The 18,651-nt window shown below is 46.9% G+C and overlaps 1 protein-coding gene and 1 pseudogene across 2 annotated transcripts in view; both read left to right on the top strand.

The window, feature by feature from the left end:
- Window positions 1-18,651, top strand: part of PTPN3 (protein tyrosine phosphatase non-receptor type 3) — a 117,515-nt gene that overhangs the window by 44,141 nt on the left and 54,723 nt on the right. For both annotated transcript variants that reach the window (XM_068973679.1, XM_068973678.1), the window contains exons 3-9: window positions 339-446; window positions 523-565; window positions 3,173-3,251; window positions 8,020-8,064; window positions 11,501-11,553; window positions 16,115-16,235; window positions 17,390-17,477. In XM_068973679.1, the coding sequence (XP_068829780.1) occupies window positions 339-446; window positions 523-565; window positions 3,173-3,251; window positions 8,020-8,064; window positions 11,501-11,553; window positions 16,115-16,235; window positions 17,390-17,477 (537 nt within the window). The remainder of the gene's footprint in view (window positions 1-338; window positions 447-522; window positions 566-3,172; window positions 3,252-8,019; window positions 8,065-11,500; window positions 11,554-16,114; window positions 16,236-17,389; window positions 17,478-18,651) is intronic.
- Window positions 9,385-9,480, top strand: LOC138081591 (U2 spliceosomal RNA; annotated as a pseudogene).

The raw sequence follows: 18,651 nt of genomic DNA, 5'->3' as shown, positions 1-18,651 counted from the left end.
TGCCTGCCAGTGCAGGAGATGAAAGAGACATGGGTTTGATCCCTGGGTGGGGAAGATACCCTGGAGGAGGAAATGGCAACCCACTTCAGTATTCTTGCCGGGAGAATCCCATGGACAGAGGAGCCTGGTGGGCTACAGTCCATAGGTCACAGAGAATTGGACATGACTGAGCGCGTGCGCGCACGCGTGTGCACACACACACACATACGCATTGTAGGGTACATGCGTGCATGAAGTCTCACCACATGTTTTAATACTTTCTTATCTGCAATAAAGACTTTAGAGACCAGCTCTTAATTTGTTTTAAAATTTTGTCCACTGGCCATTTTCTTTCCTAGAAACAAGATACCGGTCAAGTTCTGCTGGACATGGCTTACAACTGCCTGGGTGTGACTGAGAAGGAGTATTTCGGTTTACAGCATGGTGATGACTCACTGGACTCTCCTGTGAGTATCCTCCCTTGAGGACATGCTGGGCTCCTGCAGGGGTTGGTTTTATATCTTATGTTTTCTTACCCAACAGAGATGGCTTGAAGCAAGCAAACCCATCAGGAAGCAGTTAAAAGGTGGGTGTGAGCTTCCCATTCCGATTGAACACTAGGTGTTAGCATATCATGGCCCATTTCTCTCCTCCAGTTCTCAGCATACCTGAAATATCTGGAACCTGGATTCCAGGTGGCCCAGGAGATGTGAATAAGCTGGCTTCCTCCTGCCTGACTTCTGAGTTAGCAGAGAAACTTCCAGATCAGCCCCCAAGGCTTCTCGGCAGCTGTGGGCAAGAGAGGGAAACGTAAAAGAAGGCAGCTAAGAGCAGGGGAACCCACACTTCTTTTTTATAGGAAAGAAAGGGGAAGGACGATGACCTTTTTCAGCCCAGTGTGAGAGCCAGGATGGGAAAGACACACACACACACATCACACTCCCCCACCCCCCCGCCCCCACCATCGCCAGTCCTTTTCAGCAGCACAGTTCCATTCCCTGGAAGCAGAGGCATGCATGGATAGATAGTGTCACAGATACACACGTGAGTATATCCTGTTGCTGTAGGTTACCTTCCAGTTAGGCAGGCTGTCCAGCTACACCTCACCCCCCTCTGTCTGGCTTTCCAGTCATGCTCTCTGTTCCCCTCTATGCACTTTTTGCCCCAAACCTAGCTGACACACAGGGCCACAGTCCCGCCTCTGCACCTTCCCTGGGTCTGTTCCCTCTATTGGGAATGCTCTTCCCTCCCACTTCTCTATGTCCCAGTCTTGCCATTTCTCTTCAATGCCACTCAGAGTCCATTTCCTCTAATAGAAGGCCTGCCTCCCTCTCCCCTCGCTTACATTGATCACTGTCTGCTTTGTGCCTCAGAATACCCTCTCCTTCACTCTGAGTTATTGGCCTTTATCGTCCTTGCAAAACAGCCACCTCTTTGCAGCTAGGGTACTTGTCACACCCCGCGTGGTGCTCTCCATATAGGAGGCAGCCAGTAGATGATCGAGGGGTGAAGCCAGGTGGATCTGTACACACGAATGTGCACACCCATGATGACACGTTCCCCACTGGCCCGGCGCCAAGGCGGGAAGGAGTAGCGATCAGGGGACCTGACTCGGATCCCATTGGTGCCCTCACCTGGAGTCAGGGCCTCAGCCCCCTTTCCTCCTGTGAGTTATGTCCTTAGCATTCAGAAGTACCAGGGGGAGCCGCAGAGATGCTGTGCAGGCAACTCTGTGCCCCCATTTGAATTTACAGAGGAATGAGCTCACATGTGCGGGGACAGGTGTTCTCATTCATTCTCTCATTAATTCTCTCATCAGACAGGTTCCATGCTGAGACTCTGACATGGCACTGGGCTAAGCTCTGGGAATGAGAGTCGGACCTTGCTCTCAAGGAGCTTACAGCCAAGTGTAGGGATGGAGACAAGGGTAGCGGCAGCTCTGGGGTAGCCCTGAGCACGTGATACGATGCTCTGGGTGCACAGAAGAGGATGAGAAAGGCAAGGAGGCATGCTTGGGACACAGAAATGAGAAGTTACAGAGTGGGGAGGCAGGGAGGGGAGCCAGTAGGGCATCCAGACCGTTGGGAGGACTTATCCATCCCCTGCCTGATGTATAGGTCGTCACCCTGCACCTAGAGCTACAGAATCACCCACTGGACCCAGGTACCTGAACAGAGGGACATTCACAAGTACACGCACACCATTAGAGGCTTTGATACAGGCTGGAGATAAAGACAGGAGCTCTACTGAGATGGGAGGGTGGAGCCCAGAATGAACTACTGTAGAGGAGCTCAGTGGAGGAGAGCAGGGTAGAAGAGACTTGAGTTTCAGAGAGCAAGAAGGTTCTGGAAAGGATCAGTGACTAGATACTGAGTAATGGAGAGGTGAGAAATGGACATGAAGAAGAGCGTGGGATCTTTCAGACAGAATCTGATCGTCTGTTACCACATCCAGCAAAAGAAATGGACAAAAATCTATCCTTACAAATGGACTCTTGGCCTCGTTGCATAAAATATCTGAGTATGTTAGCTGTGTAATATTTGCTGGTATATGAATCATTTTTAGAATTCACTTTGCATTAAAAACATGAAATATTTTCCAGGATCAAAATTAATTTTAAAATGTGGCCATGCAGAATCAAAAGACTCAGTGCAGTTAACCGTGGTGTTGTCTTCAGCTATGTGACCTAAGGCAAAACTCTGAGGGGCTGGGTGGCAAACCTGGTGGCTAAGTTGTTGCACGCTGCAGTCGACAGCCCCCTAGCCTGTTCATAGTCGTGGTGGTGTTTGCATTCAAGAATGTATCTGAAAATATTTGAAAAGTATGGAGTCATTGTATATGTGAGAGATTTTCTTTGTGAGTTCTGTTTAATCTGCTAAATTAAGGATTTTTAAAATTCCTAGTACAGATGATGGAGTGCAGTGTTTGAACACCTCCCTAGGTTAAACATGTTACGGAAAATAGATTATATCTCATTTTATGCTGATGTTGCAAAAATATTTTACTCCTTATAGGCTTGGAGATTTCTGAACAATTAACTAACTCATGCACTCCTTTTGTGAAGCTAGTCCTTTTATTGATGGAAAAAGCTGTGGTCTAGTAAAAAACATGCATGACTTACGGGAGAGTAGCTGCTTACATACATTGCCTTTCTTAAAGGGAAAATTTAATTTGTTTTTGAAAAATGTTGTAGGAGGTTTCCCCTGTACCCTGCATTTTCGAGTAAGATTTTTTATACCTGATCCCAACACACTGCAGCAAGAACAAACCAGGTAATAACACTTTTTCTTAAGTTTTCTATTTAGTGTATAAAAATTGAGTAACCACTAAAAATGTACCCTTCAATTTGTCACTGTGGTCAAATCCTTCATTTGGGTATAACTGCAGCAACAGTCATTTAAAATCCCAGTAAAAACTGGGGGATATGTATTGAAATTTTAATCAGCAAATTAGTTTTCACCTTGAGCCTCTTTCTTCTGATTTGGTGTGGTCCCCAGCATGCTCCTACCACCGTCTCCCCTTCCATCCAGGCTCCTCTTTGAGCTGAGCACCCTTGGTCTGAGAACGTGGGTATTTTCTGCTCCTGCAGGAAGGGAAGTTTGTCAAGGTCCTCTACTGATCAGATAGCACAGTGTCTCTGAAGGGCTAGGAGTGAGCTCTTTAGGAGAACCAGAGGTCTCTTACCTGAGAACTTTCTATCAGATCCCCAGTTGGTAGGAGAGGAGGCCGGCCAGCATCTTGCCTCCGCCTCCGCGACTGTGAACCAGATAAGGGAGAGAGGGCTGCAAGAGTTGTTTACCCCTCCAGGGTTGGCTCAGGTCCTGGCCCTCCTGTTGTGTTGGCACGTGGGTTTTCTGGGTGGGGACCCGTGCTTGGAACCAAAGGGCGGGCACAGGAGAGTTGATGCTGTTTAAACAGGGCTCTGCAAACTCACCTGGCCTCTCCTTCCCCTCCCCCAGGGCATCAGCCAGCCCTTTGGTTATTGAAACGTTTGTTTTTCTTAGGGAGGGAAACTCTTCCACCTGAAAAAGAGCAGTGAATGTTCAGGGTTGTTAATTCCTGTCTTGTGCCCATGGTGTCCGTGAGATTGTCACCAAGGAGGCAGCATTAACTGGGACAGAAAGTGCTGTTTCATTTTTTTCCTTTTTTTTAATTAGTAATCACATGATCACATTTTTAACTTGTAATGTGTGTAAAGGCCAAATATTACTCTATTATAAGTTTGTCTTCTTTGTACACCTCGTCCCTCTACAATAGAAGGCATTGAAAATTTGACTTGTGTTTACTATCAAGTTAAATTTTAAGCAGATATAAGATGTCCCACATGACTCATTGGGTAACCACAGGACATACACGTGGTGCCTTGAGTTTTCCCCATAATAGCTCTTCACCCAGGTGGACTAAGGGAAGGTGTAGGATGCTCAACCCAGCAGATTAGCTCATGCTGGTGGATGCAAAGTGGTGACATGATCTATGAGATTTCCCCAGGCTGCCTACCCCCAAATACCAAGTTTTTTTCAAGTTTTGTTTTAAAATGTCATGATGGATTATGTGTGTGTGTGTTTTTAACCAGTGGGATTTTTTTTTTTTATCACAACCCCACATATATATTTTGCTTTGTAATATAGTACACGGATACATGTAAATGACTGAAGCAGACATTTCTTGAAACAGTAATAAGTGCAAAGCACCCTTAAGTTTTATCTTTCCTTCGCTTAAAATGTCAACTGTGGCTCATTAAGTTGATTTTACTACCCACTGAAGGGTTCCCACCCCAAGTGTGAACTGTGCTTCCTCCACTACTGGGTTGTCCCCCATAACCCCTTGTTCCTCCCTGAGATGCTGGTGCCCCAGGGTTGTGGCTGCCAGGGTACCTGAGTGAAGGGATCACTCCCGCCAGCTTAGCCCAGGCGCCCCTCAGGCGTCGGACCCCACATCCATACCCACCAGGAAAGCCTCTGCCTGCTGAGCCTCCCTGGTGTTTGAGGGACACCTGAGGAGGTGTAGGGAGCTGAGGACCGAGAGAAGACTCAGAAATGAAGGCTGCCTTCGGATCTGCAAAGGGCTGTCATAGGAAAGGGGGAATTAGATGTGCTTGGTGGTAGAATTATAGCCAGTGAGTGGCGGATTTTGGCTCAAGACAAGTAATAGACTAAATTTTGTTCTTACCTAAGTCCCAGGTAAAATTCGGTTTGTCCGTGTCCCTCCTAAGAGTCACCAGTTGCAGACGGACACCCAGCCCCACCACCCCACCTCCCATCTTAAGATGGGTGGTCGCCCCAGTGTGGAGACGATTACAGCTGTCAGTTCCTGGGATGTGGGCACCACTTTGCTCCTAACACAGCAGGGGCCATGTGCTGCCCCTGTGCCTCCTAAGAGCCTGGAAGACAGGCAGGACTACCAGATCTTCTTTTTAGTCTGGGCCACGTTTCCACCATTAATTTTTTTTAAATGGTCTTTTGTCTTGTTTTTGCTTAAAGGAAGAATTTTTCCTGTGTTCCTGACCCACAGTATCTCTCTCTTTTTTTTTAACTGAGGTATAATTGATGTACATATTATACGCAGTATCTTTTTTAAGCCCCAGCTCTATAGCTTATCCAAAAGGAAGTTCCCCTTTAAAGAAATTTTGGTCTCAAGGGTCAAAGAAGGAATACAGAGGTGGTGTGTGTTGCGTCCTGTTTGTTTGCCAAGGATCTAGGCAGGCAGGCCTTCACTGCTTTTTTCTGAAGCTGAGGTCATGGATGGGGCAGACTCCAGCAGTGAGCCTTTGCATTTCTCAAGTCAGACACACGGAGCGGCTCTTCTAAATGACTTCCTTTATCCTAATCACTGTCTCTTTGATTGTGAGCCTCTACAACGGCTGTTCCTGATAAATTTAGACCATTCTATATAGACTTTCGTGTACTGGCAGTCTCAGAATCAGGCTCCTTTAAGATTCTTAGGGAGATCCAAGATTCCTAGGGACTTGGGCATCATTCCACTATTCCTGTCTCTTTGTGTGATATCCTGGGGTTGACTCAGAGACATTGCTGAATATACAACAAGGTAGCATGTGGTGAACGGGGGTGTGCAGGTTCCTGTCCTCCTTTACGGCCCAAGGAAGACCTACTGCCTAGCAGGACTCGGCAGTGAAAGTCCAGATTTAACACTGGATTACCTGTGATTCCCTCCCTCCTCTTTTTTCTCTCAGTAGAATTATAGGAGGAGAGAACACTTAATTCCACGTGAATATCAGCTTGAATAAACATAGGAACAAAGTAGAAAGGACCCGTTGTGTTCCCCTAGGTGGCAGAGATAGAGATTCCGATACGAAATAAGCGTGAATCAGCGTGTGTATGTCACACCATCCCTCAGTGTTCTGGCGCTGAATGCATTAAGAGTAATTGACAATTCTTATAATCAAAGTAATATCAGTTAGGAGATTGATCCTAAGGTTTTTAGTCATTAGACACATAAGAAATTTGTAATATAGTCAGATTTTTTTTTCATAACATTAATGTCCAGGTTGAAATAAGACATCACTGACCCCACGTCACTCATCTGAACATCTGTGTCCTCATCAGTAAAAAAGAGAGGCAGTGGTACCCACTTCAGAGTCCTTCAGTTCAGTCTCTCAGTGGTGTCTGACTCCACAACCCCATGGACTGCAGCACACCAGGCCTCCCTGTCCGTCACCAACTCCTGGAATTTACCCAAACTCATGTGCATTGAGTCGGTGATGCCATCCAACCATCTCATCCTCTGTCGTCCCCTTTCCCTCCTGCCTTCAATCTTTCCCAGCATCAGGGTCTTTTCCAATGAGTCAGCTTTTTGCATCGGGTGGCCAAAATATTGGAGTTTCAGCTTCAGCATCAGTCCTTCCAATGAACACCCAGGACTGATCGCCTTTAGAATGGACTGGTTGGATCTCCTTGCAGTCCAAGGAGGTCAAAATGAATCAGTAAGTTGTGAAATAACCACACACAGCCCAGAACTGTGCAAATACAGGGTTGTAACACCATGTGAAACATTCACATTTCAAAACACTGGCACCTTGACCTTTAAACATCAAAATTAGGACTATTGAGACTGATTTGTTTCAACTACCAAAATTCTCTCTCTCTCTCCTGCCCCTTGAACACTTCTATTGCCTCTGTATTAGATTTCAAGAAGTTTCCCTTTTGTCACCTTGGCCAGACACTGGAATCTGTATCCCAAGTGAGTCCAGGCTTTGAAAAAGAGTGAGGACAGCAGCCAAGTGTCACATGTGTGCCGCGTCCCTAAATATAACGCACTCCAGGGCCCTTCCTGGCCTGCATGGCACTGTCGATGCCCTCTGCTCCCTGGATGGAGGCGCCTGTGACTTACCAAGAGCTTACCAGGTTTTGTCCACAGATCAAGTCCCAGGTTTCAAAGCAGCAGTGCTGGGAGCTCACAGACACTCGCAGAATTCAGCCTGGAGGCCTAGCAGCCTGGAGATGGCTGATGTCTGTGCTTTTGCTCAGGTACCAACAGTTCCTGGGACACAGGAAAAAGCCCAGCTGGGTATTTGCACCCCAGCCAAAAAGGTATCTGCATAGACCCTCCTCCTCTTAGCAACTTCACACAGCGGAATGTGGGTGTGCAAATACTATGTGCAGAACGGCAGCCCCTTGGTGTGCAGGGGCTGCCTGGGGGTCCTGGTGCTCTCAGATACCCCAAGTTTGACTGGGAAGGTCCAGGGCGGGGGCTCCCACTGGCAGCAGCACCAGCCAGTCATTGGTGGGCTCCTCTTACTCCGTCCATCCCCAAGACAGCATGTGCATGTGGGGCTGGCAAGAGGCTGGCTGGAAATCACCCCCTGGCCCATTGAGACTGAGGCAGCCACATGAACCACTGAGACAGAAGGTGGGCAGCTTTGCAATGTACGGGAACAGCACCTGATACTTGAGACAAAAATATGTTTTGTGTGTTTTGCTTTTCAAATGTGTTGGTCTTGTCCTTGGTTCATCTTTTATATATATATATTTTTGCATGTTTTCCTTTGTGTATTATGAATTAATGAGATCAATTATTTCATAGGCATTTGTATTTCTTACAACTGAAGATGGATATTTGTGAAGGAAGGTAATGAGAATTTTGCATCTTCTTTTTCCATCAGTTGCCCCAGACTACTGAAATTCCTGGTTTTAATCTAATGAGCGTGCATTTCTGGTAACAATATTAAATGTAAACAGCGATCGGATGTTGAAAGCAGCATCCTGTTTGAGACGTCTGTTTCTGGCTCGGTCTGGACTTGGGAAGCTGAGAACCGATAAACCTCATTTTGTGTTGTTTCAGTTTTATTACAGAAGGCAGTTATCTTTCTGGTAAAGAGCTGAGAAACTCCAGAGAGAGGGAGGGAGAGACCCTGAACATGAAAAGAGCTTCACGCAGGAAGGCACATCAGGCCCAATTTAGGTCCCCTCCGAGCCCCTGAGTACCCAGAAGTGACTCATTTTCTCTCTGGGGAACTTTGCTGGAAGACTGGAGCTTCAGCCATGCTTCAGCAGTTCTCGTGCATGAGGACCGTCTCCATGGCTGCAGAGTATCTGAGCGGCTCAGGAAGGGGCAGGGAGACTCCAATCAGTGGTCCCTAAGCCGCCACCTCCAGCATTCAGAGCTTTTCTTGACTTAGCAGAGACACTGCAGCAGGCGAATGGGTGGGAACAGCCGTGTTTTGCTCCTGTCCTTCCCACTTCCTCTTTCCTTCTACCGAGGAGGGTCTTCGGAAGCCCCCGCTAGGCTTCCATGTGGGAGCTTGCGGTCTCATCGGAGAAATGAGACAGGAGCCCATGAAGCAACTGGGACCAGTATGCAGAGTGGAGAGCACAGCCGCCTTAGGTGTTAGGAAAAGACGACGCCGATATGAGCTTTGTGAAGAGTGTGGACCGCTGTGATGAGCTGGGGGTTGGGGGCTGGTGGAGACGTGAGGAGTCAGATCTCCTTGGGCAGAGAGGACAGCACCCCATGCCCCGCAGTCCCAGTTGGAAAGCACATGCTGGGGGCTTAAGAGAGAAGAGGGAGAGAGGGGGAGCTCTCCCTGTCACACGTAGGCATGCGTCCTGGATCCAGCAGGCAGAGCAGTGCTGTCAAGGGTGTTTAAGCAGGAGGGATCTGGCAGGAGCAGCATCTACAGGGAAGGCTGGAAGAGGCTGAGGAGCTTCCGTCTAGGTGAGAGGGAAGGTGCAGCCCTTAAGGGAGCTGTTAAAAGGCATCCAGGCCAGAGAATAGGGGGCAAGGAGTGTGGGGCAGGAGGGACAGTTAGAAGCAAGAGACCCCTCGAAGAAAGGATCGCCAGAACTTGATGCCCTAGTGGGCCTAGACTGGTTCTGTAATGTGGCTCATCCTCCCATTTGAGGGAGGAACAAGTCCCTTCTGTAGCATAATAAACAGGACATGAGATAAATCACTTCTCGGCCTCTTGGCTAAGATCAAGCGTAGTATCTGCTCTTACCAGTTTAATAAGTCTCATTGGGCAGTGAGGACACCGCCCTACCCGCACAGTCCCAGCGGGAGCCCCCCTGCCTATGCGAGAACACAGGGGGAGAGAGAGGACCCCTCCCATAACCCGGTGCCCACCCTTTCCTGCGGCAGCCTCGTGTTTCAGGGGAACTCTCAGCTGCAGTGGTCACCCCTGCCCTGGGCCCAGGCAGCCCTCTGTGGCAGCAGACACGGTTGTGTCTCTCTTGGCTACACACCGCCGTGTTTTCCCCACACATTTTGTGAGCACCTGTTACAAGACGGGCACTGACTATGCTGGTCACATGGGGCTGGGCCCCCCACCCCTGTGCTCGGGAGCTTCCAGTCTGGCTCTCCAAGTGTTGGAAATTGCTCATCTTCATTTTCAGCAGGAGAAGCCTCTTGAGGGCCATGTCCTGGCTTAGACCCCTGGCACTTGTGAGGCCTGCAGGTGGCCCTCATCTCGGGGGCGAGGGGTGTGAGGTCCAGGTGGCATCCGGCCCTTAGGAACCGTGGATCTCTTGACAGAGTCAGTGGGGCTAGTTAGCGTTCCTCCCGGGCTCAGAAGGGTTTGTTCATCCTCTCCTTCCTGCTGAGATAGGCGATCTTGTCTGACAGATGGAGACCCTGAAACTTACTGAGAAAGAGAGGAATCTGTCGAACATGGTGTTCTTTAGTTTGTTATTTACACCATTCTTTGGAAATGTTCTTTCTGACCTACTTATAGGGTTGTTCCTTCCGTCTAGACCAAACCTCCTTAGCCACTCTCCTAAGCTGTTCCCTGAATCCCATTCACAGGCTCTTCCTGTAGCAAGGACACCAGCTTTGACTTCACTGAAGCCCATCCTGGTGGGAGAGTGACAGCTGACCTTTGCTCTCCCCATGGGCTGAGTCTCCAGATGATTGAATAGACAGCGAGTATCCCTAGATGTACCTGCATTTAGAAGTTCTCGCAGGAACACGTGGCTACTTGAAAGATGGGGCCCCCCTCAGGGCTACCTCCATATTCATGTTCTGCTTCAGGACCAGCGCACAGCACAGCAGGCCAGGAGGGGAACCCTGGTGAGCCAGCCAGATTAGTCAGAGAGGTGGGGGTGACTCACATCTTGGGAACTTCACGGGCTGCCATGGAAACTGCACGTTTTCTCTACTTCCCACAGGGTTGCTGGGCGGAATGCTTTTAAACTCTGTGTCCCCCCAACCCACCCAACCCTACAAGCCCTCACCCTTGCTGCCATTCATGTGTTGCTCTACCTTGGCAGTGATCCCCGGCCCAGATCTGCTGAATGAGCTCCTAGGCAGACTGTGAAATCTGAGGTTGAATGGAGAGAAGGGAGCCACCAGATGGTTCGGAATATGACAGAGACAGAGATAGAGCCTTTGGCCCAGACAGGGTGTTTGGGAGGCACTGAGCTCAGGAGGAAAGAAGGAAGACACGCCCAACTCGGGTTCGTGGATTTCTGATGGACGCAGGAAGACTGAGGTGCCATTGCCTCTAGATGGGAAGTTTCAGGAGGGTGAATAGATTTAAGAGTCTTAAATCATAGTAATCAAATAATTGAAAACTCACAGGAGTTTTAAAATTCAGAATACGTTTCTGTTTTTCCCTTCTAAAAGGATGTGACCCTTTTGGAAAGCAGGTAATCAAGAATCAGAGTTAACAGAACTCAGGAATTCAGTTAGTCCTAGGAGAGGTCTCACGTCTTTACCAGAAAGAAACAAAGGCTGCCTGCCCATTGACCTAAGAGTACAATTTTCGTCTTAGTGATATGAGCCTTACCTTTCTTGACCAGCTAAACCCTGGCCAACATCGGGCCTTTAGCCTTATGGTATTTGTATTAATAATGTATTATTTTAAACATGGGAAAATTCTCTCTCAATTTCAAAAACTCTTCAGTGTGTTACGTTTATCTTTACTGTTTGAGAATCCTGAAATTCTTTGTTATCATTCGTGATGTGTTTAAATGATTAATCCAAGAAAAAGGCACCTACCCATGATCAAATGATGTTTTGGGCTGTGGTAGGTTCTGGTAACTTTTCTAATGTGTTTTTCTCCTGACAGGTTAACCTGCCCTCTTAACTCAGCGGTGGTTCTAGCATCCTACGCAGTACAATGTAAGTCACAAATGAGTGTCCCGTGGATGGACAGCTTGCTCTGACCAGTATATTAAGAAACTCGCTGGCCTCTCCTATTTGACGGAGTCGCTTCCTCCCTTCCCCAGGAATCCTGTTAGGCAACATCTCTGGCTATCCGGATGGTCCCACTTTTCGTCCTAACTTATACTCTCCTGTGGTTCAGGGGTGTTCGGTTAGAGAAGATGAGGTTTTCTCCCCGGGAAGCCGAGAAGACAGGAGTCCTATCACATGTTACATTTTCCAGTGGCTTCAGTCAGTTTCCAGAGGCTTCAGTCTCAATCAGATTTGACTCTGTAACAAATCCCAGTGGGGCAGATGCTTCCACCAGTCACTTCGTATAGATGTGGGAACAAAGACCCAGCTAGGTTCAGAAATTTGCTGGAGGTCACTCCCAGTACTTGCTGGGTACTGCTCAGAAACACTGCTGGGATCTTAGGAATTTTATTTTTAGTTTCGGTAGAGTGATGGGTTATAGGCCTGGAGCAGCACAGTAGAATAGAAATATATTGGGAGCTGCACATGTAGTTTTAAGCTTTCTGGTAGCCATATTAAAGTAAAACAAAATGGATCATATTAATGTACTTAGCTCAGTAGATTCAGAATATTATTTTAATATGTAATCCATGTAAAAATAGTTAAGGTATTTTCCTTTTTTTTTTTCACAGTAGGTCTTTGAAACCAGTCCGGGTTTTACACTCCCAGCACATCTCAGTTTGGACCAGCCACATGTCACGTGCTTGCTAGCCACTTGTGGTTAGTGGCTGCCATGTGGGATGGAAAGTCCAGATGGAATTTTCCATCAAGGCCTGTTTAAGCTGAAGGAAGAATCCACTTATTCAGTCATCTCCCCACATAGCTGCATCTCCTTCTCCCCAGTGGGAGATATGGAAGAGGTGGCACAGGGGTGAGCCCGGGTGGATGCAAGATCCCCTCTCCCTTCAGTACAGCTGAAACAGACCTCGCCTTGTCCCGTACACGTGGGAAATGACACCAGCCAACCTTGTTCTTAGTGGTCACTAGACCCACTGGACTCCATCTCTGCCAGGCTGGTCTGCTAAGGAGAGGTTTTTTCCCATATCTCAGAGTGAATCTGGTACCCACAGCTAGAGCTTCAGGTTTGAAGGAGAGGAGCACCAGGAAGAACTTAGCTTTATATGCTAACTCCATTCAAACCCGGCCCTCCATCTGCTTCTAATGTGGTGTTACCTTGCTGAGTCTCAGCTTTCTCACCTGTAAGAGGGAGGTGGTGATGGTGAGTAGGACAGCTTGGAATAGGACTGTTCAGTTCATGTATCACCTGGGAAGGTGATAACTAGAAGCTCTTTAGAGTTGGACCATCGCTGTTAACTGAGTCAGTGAAAGCACAGGCTGAAGCCACACTACCTGGGCCTCAGGTCTTCCGCTTATCCCTACCTGACTCTGAGCCTCTCTGGGTCTCAGCTTTATCTGTCCGGTAGGGATGATAACAGTATCTAGTCATAGGGTCATAGCAAAAATGAAATAGACGTAAAACTCTTAAAATAGTGCCTGGCTGATGGCAAATATTACAATGTTTAATTCGTACTATATTTTCTTTTCTGCCCAGCAGAAAACTAAGGAACAGCCTATTGGGGACTTCCGTGGTAATCCTTTGGTTAAGACTTTTGCCTTCCCATGGAGAGGGTGTGGGTTTGATCCCTGGTCGAGAAGCTGAGATCCCACATGCCCCATGGCCAAAAACCTAGAACATAACAGAAGCAGTATTGTAACAAATTCGATAAATACTTTAAAAAATAGTCCACATCAAAAAAGAAAAATCTTCAAAGGGAACAGCCTATTGTAAACAAACTATTTGTTATTGTTCAGTCGCTAAGTCATGTCTGACTGCGACCTCAGGGACTGTAGCATACCAAGCTCCTCTGTCCTTCACTATCTCCTAGAGTTTGCTCACACTCATGTCCATTGAATTGGTGATGCTGTCCAGCCACCTTATACTCTTGTCACCCCCTTCTCTTTCTGCCTTCCATCTTTGCCAGCATCAGGGGCCTTTTCCAGTGGCCAAATCTAGAATCCCAAATAAAATTCCTAAGTTTCAGCAGTCAGGTTTTCCTCTACAAAGAACCAATAGAATAGGGACTAAAGAAAGTTATGAGCACTTAAAAAGTCTAAACTAGCTGCAGTGCAAATTTGAGCATGACTGTCATGCTAATAATATCATAAGTTGTCAGATGAGCAGTTTTAAGTAGAGGTTTCTTATTCTTCCACCCTCAAGTATATATACCTACATACATTATCTTACACTTCTGTGCATATATTTCTATAAGATTAATTCTTGGATATGAAATTGCTTGATCAAAGAGCAAGTCTAAACTTTATCTGATATACTTTGCCAGATTGTCCCAGAGAGACATCTGACATGAAGACAAGCCTACCAGTGGTCAGCGATGGCCAACCAAAAGCACATGTTCTGACCAGATAAAAAGTAAAGTGATCTGTGGATAAAGAATCTGAAAGGACTTGATGGTGAAAAATTGCTGGTGGCCTGCCAAGGATCTGTGCGGGTCAGAGAATGAAATTTTTGAAAATAACGTATCTGTTCTATAATGATCTCTGAGCCCCTGCCATGTGTGGGTTCTGCACATTCCCCAAGTTGCACAGAGAGCATGACTGCTCTCTGCAAGGGGTCTGCAGCTGGTGGGAGGCAGAGCTGGACCAGCTGATGCTGGCAGTGAGGATGCACCCGGGGGAGGCACTTGCTCTGTTCTCCTTGGTGAGGGGGATAGGAGGTACAGGGGGGCATAGTGTGGGAAAGCTTCCTAGTGATGACCCCTAAGAAGAGCCTCCAAGATCAAGTTGGACTATGATGAATAGCAAGGCAAGCACTTTCCCAACAGGAAAGCTTGACACGCCATACATTTGAGTACCCGAGACACCTTCTGTCCCGCAGAAGAATGCATGGGACTTAAAGGACAAGGTATTTCCCACATAAGCGCTTATTTCCTTTTCTTTTTGCGATAGTTAGCTTTCTCGTGTGTTGCTTCCCCACAAATAGAAAAGTGTGTTGCTCTGGAGTTTTGGGCGTGTGGTACAGTAAGTAGATAAAGAGGATGGACTGTGGTCCGAGTCTAGGCTCCAAGTTACCAGCCTGGGCAGCAGTGGGCAGGTTCCTTCCTTGAGTCTTAGTTCCTTTATCTGTTTAATGGGGATAGAAGCAATGCCTGTCACTAGGTTATCAAGAGCGTCTAGTGAGGTGATGTCATTGGTCATTAAATTCAGTGTGAAAACTGCCCTGTGCTTTGCAGATGGTTTCCAAAGACTGGTTTAACTTTATTTCCCCCTAGTGGTTGGCACAGGGCATTGCAGAGTAGCCGACTAAGATTTCAAGGGTCTGTGAGGGTCAAAAAATGAAGTTTTTGAAAACGCATATTTTTATATAATGGCCTTTGACCCTCACAGAACCCCCTAGAGGGAGTTCTTTGGTTTTATATTAAGTACAGATATTTGTCAGTGACCTGACTAAAGAGAGAAATTTGCTCTGCGTTTGCAGAAAGGCACAGGGGTTGGGACTATTCGTTTGCATGATGGATGACCAAGTCAGGCTCTAAGGTCTTCATGAGCTGATGTAACATGCGGCATTCACTTTAATAGGACTCTGCCTTGAGTTGTTTGACCTCAGGAAAGCCGTTTGCAGTGTTTGGCTTCCCTCTGGGGACGTGACCACTGTCATCTGCAAATGGCCAGCAGCAGTTCATAGGCCTGGCAGGCGGGCTGGTGGAATGATGGGAACTCCAGCCGGGTTCTGGCCGTGACTGCTGAAAAATGGCTCTGTGATAGGGGTAGGTCCTTTCTTGCCTCTGGACCTCAGATTTCTTTTCCTTCAAGACTCAGAGTTCGGATGAGCTGATTCTAAGGCTTCTTCGAGCTTTCTTCATTGGGGACCCTGCCTAAGGGCATCTAAATTACTTCTTGTAAATGCCCTGTCATACACTTCACCATGAAAAGACTCACCTGTAAGCCACACTTGTGCTTACATAGTATAGCCCTGACACTCCTGTCCAGAGCTTAGCCACATTTAGTTGGCCTTCCTGGCCTGTGGTCCACCCATGACCAAGTCTGCCCTTTTCCCCTTGCAAAGTTCAACTTTGCAGTAGCCTCTGTACAGGTCAGTTCCAAGCACCCAAGTACCTACTATGTGCCATGCCTCGATGCCAGGCTCAAGAGAGGAATGTGAGCTACTCCTAGCCCTCAAGGAACAGTGAAAGGAGAACACAGACCCCTTCATCACAGCCCAGGTCTCAAAGAGCAGTCCTTCTGTGTGATGGCAGTCGAGGGTGAGCCAGACCAAGTAATTGTAAAGGAAATACTCTTGCATCTGACTTTGCAAATTGGGGATGAAATTCACTTAAGCAACCACCTTGCTCATCTCCTTCCCTTCTGGGATGGGAGACATCGATATTAATAGCAGAGAGTATTTCGGATGAATTTTTTTTCTTGTGATGTAGGTGCTTAAAAATACAGACCACATTGAAAAGGTGCTCTTCCCCTCATTCTGTCTTGATAGCTCATTTCGGAGACTACGATTCTTCCGTTCACCTTCCGGGCTATCTCTCTGATAGTCAGTTCATACCGGATCAGAGCGAGGACTTCTTAGCAAAGGTCGAGTCACTACATGAGCAGCACAGGTGAGGAGGGGCGGGTGACCTACTTTGGGTACTCAAGTCGGTGCTGTCAGACCTCGCATCCCCTTGGGTTTGATGTCGTCTTCTCTGGCTTTGGCTCGTGAACGCTCTTTCAAGAAGTGGGAGGTTTGTGAACCTTGAGCTCTTATGGTGACAGGTATATTTGGCATAACTAGCATTTCTGTAAAGTAGGAAATCCTATGAGAATTCGGGATGACTTGCTGTGTTCTCTTTCAGGATGTCATTGAAATCCGTTAATTCCTGAAGGAGATGCCCATTGTAAATTTGGCTTCCCCACACGTTGACTCTACCAAACAAATCTTTGAACGGTTTCCTACATTTAGTGAAATGGACCGTTCCCTTAAGTGGTGTTGAATAGACAGACAGGCACATGGACCTACGTGCTGTCAGGCTGGGTAAATCCCAGCCCTCACTGGTTCAGTTGGTGAATCCGCCTTCCTTCCAGAGGGGAGCACCAGCCTTCTGTAGCTGCCTCGGGCCAAGCCTCCATTCCAGCAAGGTCACCCTACTCTGGCCTCCTCTTCCCTCGCCGCCTTTCTCTTCAAGCTGCAGTGGCTCCATTCAGTCCAGGTCAAATAAGGGCCACCCTGACCCAAGGGACAGGGTCCCTGACTCAAGGGACCTCACTTTCTCAGGAAGGCCTTAAAAAACGAAGGCCTAAGCAACCAGTGTCCCTGCAAAGAGGCACTGCCAATCCTCTCCCAGAATTGCTCCCCATGCAGGAGCCAGCATCCTAAAATAGTACAGTGACGTTTGGAAGTTTGAGGCTGCTGCTAAAAGGATAGATAAAGGCCGAAAGACCTAAAGAGCATGTGCTCACTTAGCAACTTGGAAAAAGTGGGGTGGGGGTTGCAGAAGGTGACAGTCTTTGTCTCTGGATGTTGAGAACCCACTAAATGAGAGGTGTTATTTAATATAGGAACATGAGGGCTAAATGAAATCATAGTCAGTGGACAAGAAAAAGAAAAACTTGGTTTAGTAGCTTTAGGGGTTCAGTTGTTTAAGATGAACAGTGTAAGGCATTTCATCACCTTATAGTAATGATACCAATTTTTAAAGATTTTTATTAGCTTTAAAATTTGGAGTTAATGTTCTGTTTGTTGGATAAACACTGTGTATTCCCTCTGCCTCTGTAGTGGGCTAAAGCAATCGGAAGCAGAATCTTGCTTTATCAACATAGCTCGGACCCTCGACTTCTATGGAGTGGAGCTGCACAGTGGTAGGGTAGGTACCTTTGACATGTTGTAATTCAAAACTTTTTTCAGTTTTAATTTCTGAACATCTGAAAGCTGCTGTGAAACTTTTCCAGTTTCAAATAAAAAAGATCTTTTTTTTTTAAGGTATCTGAAAAGTTTATAAAATAATATTAAGTTTTGCTGGTTATTTGTCCACTATCCACTTGGTTTTTTCATGTTTTCCTTTGTACTTGAAGACTTTTTACTCTTGGAAGGTGATGTGGGCTAGAAACAAGTAATTTTTATAAGACCATCTCATGGTTAAAGAGGTGAAAAATGTATAAATTTCCATTTTCCAGTTGGCTCTTTAATGAGCCAAGGTTTCTACTGTTTAATCTTAGTGCTGCTCAAGTTAGAACCTATTATGTACTCAAATGTGATAATTTTTATTATGATGATCAGTTCAGTTCAGTCGTGTCCGACTCTTTGTGACTGCATGGAGTGCAGCATGCCAGGCCCCTCTGTCCATCACCAACTCCTGAGTTCACTGAAACCCATGTCCATTGAGTCAGTGATGCCATCCAACCATCTCAACCTCTGTCGTCCCCTTCTCCTCCTGCCCTCAATCTTTCCCAGCATCAGATCTTTTCAGATGAGTCAGTTCTTTGCATCAGATGGCCAAAGTTTTGGAGTTTCCGCTTCAGCATCAGTCCTTCCAATGAATGCTTAGGACTGATCTCCTTTAGGATGGACTGGTTGGATCTCCTTGCAGTCCAAGGGACACTCAAGAGTCCAACGCCACAGTTCAAAAGCATCAATTCTTCAGCACTCAGCTTTCTTTATAGTCCAAATCTCACATCCAAACATTGACACTGGGAAAACCATAGGTTTGACTAGATCGAACTTTGTTGGCAAAGTAATGTCTCTGCTTTTTAATATGCTGTCTAGGTTGGTCATACATAGCTTTTCTTCCAAGGAGCAAGTGTCTTTTAATTTCTTGACTGCAGTCACCATCTGCAGTGATTTTGGAGCCCAAGAAAATAGTCTGTCACTGTTTCCACTGTTTCCCCATCTATCTGCTGTGGAGTGATGGGACCAGATGCCATGATCTTAGTTTTCTGAATGTTGAATTTTAACCCAACTTTTTCACTCTCCTCTTTCGCTTTCATCAAAAGGCTCTTTAATTCTTCTTCACTTTCTGCCGTAAGTGTGGTATCATCTGC

Source organism: Capricornis sumatraensis, chromosome 6 (assembly GCF_032405125.1).
Source record: "Capricornis sumatraensis isolate serow.1 chromosome 6, serow.2, whole genome shotgun sequence".
In the NCBI taxonomy this organism is placed as follows: domain Eukaryota; kingdom Metazoa; phylum Chordata; class Mammalia; order Artiodactyla; family Bovidae; genus Capricornis; species Capricornis sumatraensis.
Note: the sequence above shows the minus strand (reverse complement) of the source record. Positions and strands in the feature narration are given on the sequence as shown.